The sequence below is a fragment of the Myotis davidii genome, unplaced genomic scaffold, assembly GCF_000327345.1.
Source record: "Myotis davidii unplaced genomic scaffold, ASM32734v1 scaffold562, whole genome shotgun sequence".
NCBI lineage: Eukaryota > Metazoa > Chordata > Mammalia > Chiroptera > Vespertilionidae > Myotis > Myotis davidii.
The window spans coordinates 2,424,040-2,431,003 of NW_006293953.1; the positions used below are offsets into that span (position 1 = coordinate 2,424,040).

At 48.8% G+C, this 6,964-nt stretch overlaps 1 protein-coding gene across 1 annotated transcript in view; it reads left to right on the forward strand.

Moving 5' to 3' along the window:
- Positions 1-2,851, forward strand: part of POFUT1 (protein O-fucosyltransferase 1) — a 21,462-nt gene extending 18,611 nt beyond the window's left edge. The window contains exon 8 of the mRNA XM_006767888.2: positions 2,303-2,851. Within this exon, the coding sequence (XP_006767951.1) occupies positions 2,303-2,491 (189 nt within the window). The 3' untranslated portion in view covers positions 2,492-2,851. The remainder of the gene's footprint in view (positions 1-2,302) is intronic.
- The last annotated feature ends 4,113 nt before the right edge of the window (positions 2,852-6,964 follow it).

Sequence of the window (6,964 nt, forward strand, 5' to 3'; positions counted from 1 at the left end):
GGGGGGAAAATATTCTCAGGTGAGGAGTAACAACAACAACAAAAGTGCTGAGTCAGTGCATTTTGGTCTCCCACCACCCACTTTATAGAAGAATATCAGAGCTGGGAGACCTCCGAGCACCTCTAACCCATCCCCTGTGCTTTGTTGCTGAGGAAACCAAAGTTCCAGGAAGGGATAGAATTTACCCAAGAGGTGCCAGAGCTAATTATGGGTGTGACACAGAGGGGATAAGTTTCAGGGCGTGGATGGAATTGTTCAGGGGTTTTTGGGCCATGATTAAACTCATATTATTTCTTTGCTAAAATCCAAATAACAAGATGATGATTTTTTGTTACATCAGAAATCTCTGTGTGACAGCAAAGCACTTTCCGCCCAGCTCTGCCCACACTGCCATCTCAGTACTAAGTTGAAGCATGTGGAGAGTCCCAGGGAGTTTTTTGTGAGTTTTTAGTTAATGTACTTGTTATGCTGTGAGCCTCTTGCCATTTTCTATTTCCTGTTTCTGCACCATTGTTCTTGCCCTTCCCTACTCTTCAGCCCCCTTCTCCCTGGGTTCAGAGCCCCCCTTTCTTCTGGACTAAGTCTTGCTTCTCCGTTAAGCGTGGCCAGTGCTGAGCTGGAGATACTGATAAATAAGAGGTGATTCGACCCTCCAGGGCTCACAGCCTAGAGTCTAGCCCAGGGGTGGGCAAACTTTTTGACTCGAGGGCCACAATGGGTTCTTAAACTGGACCAGAGGGCCGGAACAAAAGCATGGATGGAGTGTTTGTGTGAACTAATATAAATTCAAAGTAAACATCATTACATAAAAGGGTACGGTCTTTTTTTTCAATAGTTTTATTCATTTCAAATGGACCGGATCCGGCCTGCGGGCCGTAGTTTGCCCACGGCTGGTCTAGACTCAAGAAAAGAAACTTCGCAGAGAACTATAATACATGCCATGAGTAGGGGGGGACTCTCATTCATTCACTTGCCCTGTCAACAGATGCTTCTTGAGGAGGGCTCCAGCCAGCAGTGACAAGCAAACTGACACAGCCCAGCCCCCATCAGGTGCAGGAGACTGACATTAGTCAGAGAATCACTAAGGAGTAAAAACGGCGAACAGACATGCACTCCAAAGTAAAGGAACATGGCTCTGTCAGTGCAGAACAGAGGACCCTTGCCTGGACTGGGGGGGGTGGGGGGGTGGGGGAGGACTTCCCCAGGGAGGCAAGACTTGAGCTGCAGAGTGAAGGTCAAGTAGGAGTTAACCAAGCAAAGGGAAGCACCCCAAACGGGGGGAAGAGCATATGTAAAGGAAGGTCGGCACCTGGATCGCAGTGGCTGGAGATGTGAGAGGAAGTGGAAACGGAACCTAAACAAGGCTTTATTGGCCACAGTCAAGGTTTGCCATCTCGCCTGGCCGACATGGCTCAGTGGTTGAGCGCCAACCTATGAACTAGAAGGTCATGGTTTGATTCCCAGTGAGGGCACATGCCCGTGTTGCAGGCTCGATCCCCATGTGGGGTGTGCAGGAGGCAGCCAATCAATGATTCTCTCATCATTGATGTTTCTATCTCTCCCTCTCCCTTCCTCTCTGAAATCAATAAAAACATATTTTTAAAAAAGATTTGCCACCTTTACCTGAAGAACAGTAGGGCACCATTTGAGGTGGAGATGATGGGGTTAGATGTATCTAAAAAGATTTTCTCTGGCTGCACTGTGGTGAGCAGGCCAGGAGGAGAGGCAGTGAGGAGACCAGTGAAGAGGTAAGGGAGGATGGTGGCTGGCCAGGAAGTGGTATTCCATCAAGAGAAGGGTTTACCTTTGGGGAATATCTTGGAAATAAATTGGATAAGATTTTAGGCTCAGAGGCATCGCGCAACAGAAGTGGATGGGTGGAGCACTCTGGTCAGATCACAGTTTGGTGCGGGCAGCCAAGCCTGTCAGTCTAGGGCTTCATGAGAAAGGTAGAACTTGAGCTGAGACTTGAGAGTATGGTAGGGATTTCAATGGGCAGAGAAAAGGTGTTCCAGGCAAAGGAAACTAGCCAGCGGAGGTGAGTGTGAATGAGTGGCGTGTTTGGAGCTAAGGCTGGCAGTGGGAAGAGTGCTGGGCTAGTGTTCCATGTGGGGGTAGGCCAGGGCAACTGCTGGGCAACACGTCTCTTAGATGCCGGCCCTACCTCTTAATCCTCTCACACCTCCTGTTGTGTCTGTAACTCAGCACAGGGAAGAACCCGGGGAATGTGGCTGCAGGCCTTGGCTGAGCTGGCCACCTTGGCCTTCACCCTGGCTAAAATGCCCTGCCCTTCCTTCTGCAGGTGAAGGTGGTGAGCCTGCAGCCTGAGGTGGCCCAGATCGACCTGTACATCCTTGGCCAAGCCGACCACTTCATAGGCAACTGTGTCTCCTCCTTCTCCGCGTTCGTGAAACGGGAACGAGACCTCATGGGGAGGACATCCTCTTTCTTTGGCATGGACTGGCCCCCACAGTTGCGGGACGAGTTCTGATCTAGGCTGGAGCACGTCACCAGCCTAGCTGGTCTCTCCAGCCAGGCCTGGCACCCAGAGCTGCTCCCAGGATTGATCCCCAAAGGAGCAGGCCAAAAAGAGAAGCAGCTGCCAAGGACAGAAAAGTACCAGGGACTTCCTGGGGCAGAAGATGGCCCATCTCCCCGGGTACAGGACTTCCAGGTTCCTAGGAGCCAGACCATCTTCCCTGCTCCTGTGCTTCTGGGAGTTTCTCACACCAGCAAAACAGTCCAACCACTGTCTTTTGGTCTACTCTGCTCTAATTAGGGGCAGAAATAGAATATTGGGGACCAGCTATAATTATAAGAAATACTAGAGGCCCAGTGCACGAATCCCTCAGCCTGGCCTGCTCCCTCTCGAAGGAGCAGGCAGCCGGGGAGGAGCCCGAGCTGGGGCTGGGCCCCCAAGCAGCTCCTGCTCATCCCAGCCCCGCTAGCCATGTTGGCTAGCATCGGCTGGCACCCGTCAGACAGCTGAGTGGCGCTCTCACTGTGGGAGTGCACTGACCACCAGGGGCAGCTCCTGCGTTGAATGTCTGCCCCCTGATGGTCAGTGCCCATCATAGCAACTGGTCAAATTGTCATTTGGTCACTTAGGCTTTTATATATATAGATTAATCATGCTCTGTTCACTGTCATTGTTTTGTTATGATTAAAGAAAGTACATTCCCACCTGGCTGGGAGTTGCACACGGGACCTGGGAGCTCACCTGGAAATTCGTCCCATCTTCCACATCTGGGAGCTGTCTGTTATCATGGAAAGATTAACAATTTTGTTGCAGAAACCAGAGGTGCCAGCTCTTTACAAGCCCCCAGACTTTTGCAAAACTCCAGGCCTTTGCAAACCCCCAGCCCACATTACCTGTAAACTGCCCATTTTGCATACCTATTCTTATTCCTTTTGCCTACTTCCCTGTGTAATCTTTGTCCTTCTACCCAATATAAGCAGCTGGTTTATGGGGGGGAGGGAGGGATGGAGAGCAGATTTTTGTGGATGACCTGCTGCTCTCTCATACTGCCAGCATTATTGGAATAAACGCTCATATGTGATTCAACCCCATCTCTACTTAATTGGCTCAAGTAGTGACAGGCAGCCCAGACCAATTGATTGTCCAGTTTCACTCTGAGCAGCCTAGTTTTGATACAAGGTCATGACTACCCTAGCATTCTCTCTCATTTTAAAAAAATCAATGAAGTTTATTAACGTAAGTACCTAATTAACGTAAGTGACCTTACTGAATGTAGATGAGGCCAGGGGTGGGGTGGGGGTGTTCACCACTTCCATATGACCCCCAGAATGGCCCTCAGACTCATCTCCACTGCTTCACCAGAGCCACTGTCGACCCCACTTCTTGATCCCTTTCCAGGGTTTGGGCACTGTCCTCCATTGTAAACACTTTGCAAATAGAAGTTCCCAGTCATGGTGCCACAGAGTTCCACTGACAGCTGAGTGCTGCTTGCAGGGCACGTTCCCTGCACAGAGCCCATGCCATCACACCAGGCCATCATGGCATTGGTCTCCGTCTCTTGGTAGTTGGTGGCCTGCCACAAACCTGGCACCATCAGGGTCTTATAACACACCACTGGGCTGTCCAGCCTGGCGGGGTCCTTCTGAAGGCTGCCATCTCCTCTCCTGCTCTCTTGCCTCGGGCCTGGCTGTAGAATTTTGCCAGTAAGTTGGTATCCAAGGTCTGTACTCCCAGCCTTTCTCCTGCAGCTGGAGCCCTCAGACCATGTTCTCACAAGGGAGTGTTTGCTAAGCCTCTGACCAAACCTGGGATGCATTGGAGACCCGGTTTCGAAGCAACTTTTGTCCTCTCCTGTCCAATGTTACCTCTGATCCCATGAGCCTTAAGGTGTTACATTCGTAAATTTCTTTGTCTCCCAGATGCTGTGGTTGTAATAATCCATGACTCCTGAGAGTCTGACTTTTGGTTCTAAAATTCAAGTCTAATTAATACCTGCAGATCTCTCACCATCCTGGGATTTCTCTTGGTCTTCGATCCCGGGAAGATGAAGGATATTCTCATGAGAGCCAGGCCCAGATCTTTAGTCAGGGGCTTTGGAAGGGAATTTTTTTTTTTTTTTTTTTTTTTTTTAGTGACATTTTTTTTGGTCAGGGCAGACTGGCCAGAGGTTGCAGGGCAGCAAGGGTGTCAAACACCAAAGGTGACATTTATTGCTTAGGGCTGCTGTGCAACTCTAAGCAGGAGAGACTATACAGAAAGGGCTTTTGTATTTTTGCTCTTGGGAAAATAGTGACATTTTTACATGCTAGATAGACTCTGAGAGGTAGTTTATCTATTCAGTTTTTGGTCAGGGCAGACTGGCCAGAGGTTGCAGGGCAGCAAGGGTGTCAAACACCAAAGGTGACATTTATTGCTTAGGGCTGCTGTGCAACTCTAAGCAGGAGAGACTATACAGAAAGGGCTTTTGTATTTTTGCTCTTGGGAAAATAGTGACATTTTTACATGCTAGATAGACTCTGAGAGGTAGTTTATCTATTCAGACTTGTTCATGAGCCTCATTCAGAGACATGGAGCCCACGTGTGTACTCCTGCCTCCATCGGCTAGTTGGGAAGGCTGATTTCATTGGTTAGATTCATGTGTCCATCACCGCCTCACACGAGGCACATGTCTGGGCTCTGAAGGGCCATCCAAATCATGTTGGCTAGCATCGGCTGTAATAATAGCTTATGTTTCTGGGAGAGAGGGCACCAGAGTTGCAGTCAGTTGTGTGTTCTTAGGCAAGCACTTTATTCCTCTTTGACCCAGTTTTCTCGGCTATAAAATGGTGATAAAACTGACTGAGTTGTTGAAGGGCTCAAATCAGATAAAGCATGTACAAGAGCACATTGTAAACGTGAAAGAGACAAAGGCTCACCTGTGACTGTTCGTTCGTTTGCCTCTTGTCGCACGCCTACTCTGTGCCAGGCACTGTGCTTGTTCAGTGATTTATGGGCAGTCTCTGATTTAGTCCCCACCCCAGCCCTGGGAAGTAGGAACTGTTATTATCCTCTTCCTGCACAAGGAAAATGGATGCTTAGAAAATGCTCATAGTTTTCCTAGGGCCACACAGGTAGGTGGAGGCTGTAAGCCAGGATTTGACCTCCCAAAGCCAGTCCTGGTAACCACATGCTCGCGCTGCCCTCGGTTCATAGGATGCACTTTACTCCCATTTGGGCTTCTGCCATGGGTTGGCCACTGCCAGGGGATTTGGGGGAGATCACCCGAGAAACAGAAAGCCACATGAAGCTATAGTTCCCTTGAGTGGTTATTCAACATCCTTTTAGTAACAGGTATTTATTGATCAACTACTATGTGCCAGGCTCTGTGTTAAGTTCTAGGGATTCAGCAGAGAATCAGACATAAAGTCTTTGCTCTCAAGGAATTTTCATTCTACTAAAAAAGACAATAAAGTAGTATATCATGCCCTGATCAGGATTCGAACCATGAACTCCCGATTCATAGGTCTACATTCAACCACTGAGCCACGCCAATCAGGCTCATCATTGATGTTTTTTTCTCTCCCTCTCCCTTCCTCTCTGAAATCAATTAAGTATATATATATATATGTGTATATATATATATATATATACATATATATATATATATATATAGACATGGTTTTGTTAGCTCATAGGTTTAAATATAAAGACTTTCATTATGGAAAAAAATCACATAGGAATCATCCTATCTAATAATAGACAGACATGATAATTGACCATACCTTTGCTATGCCTCCCATTGGCAAATCAGCATGATATGCAAATTAACTGCCAACAAAGATGGTGGCTAATTTGCATACTTCAGGCAGGGCGGGTCAGTGCCATCCCACCTGCCCCGCCACCATCCGGGCCTGCTATTTGCCACCTGGCGGTCCCGTGTGCAACCCGACCCAGGCCGACGGGGTGGGACAGAGTGGCTCCTCTGTCACCCCAGCTTCCTCATCACAGCTCCCTTGGGGGCCTAAGCCTTTAGTCGGACATCCCCCAAGGGCTCCCTGGCTGCCAGAGGATGTCTGACTACAAGTGGGCCTAAATTGACAGGTGGACATCCCCCAAGGGGTCCTGAACTGCAAATGGGTACAGGCCGGGCTAAGGGACCCCCGAGTGCACAAATTTTTGTGCACTGGGCCTCTAATAAGTTATAAAATGAACTCCCATTTTCAACAATTCTAAACATTTTACAGCCTTGTTTCATTTACAGTCTCAGCCCCAAGTCCAAATTTTAGAGAAGGGCCAGCGGGGTTCCCTGACACACTAAATGAGGGGTAGGAGGGAAAGGGAAGTCCAGGATGTGCTGAGGCTTAAGACCCAAGCAACAGAGAGGAGTTGTCCCTGACTTGCAGAGTGACCTTGAGGCAGGTCACTCACCTCTACACCTAACCTCTGAATTCCAGGTGCTATTGGTGGTCCCAGCAGTGTTTCTCAAAGGTGGTCTCCAGAGGTTCC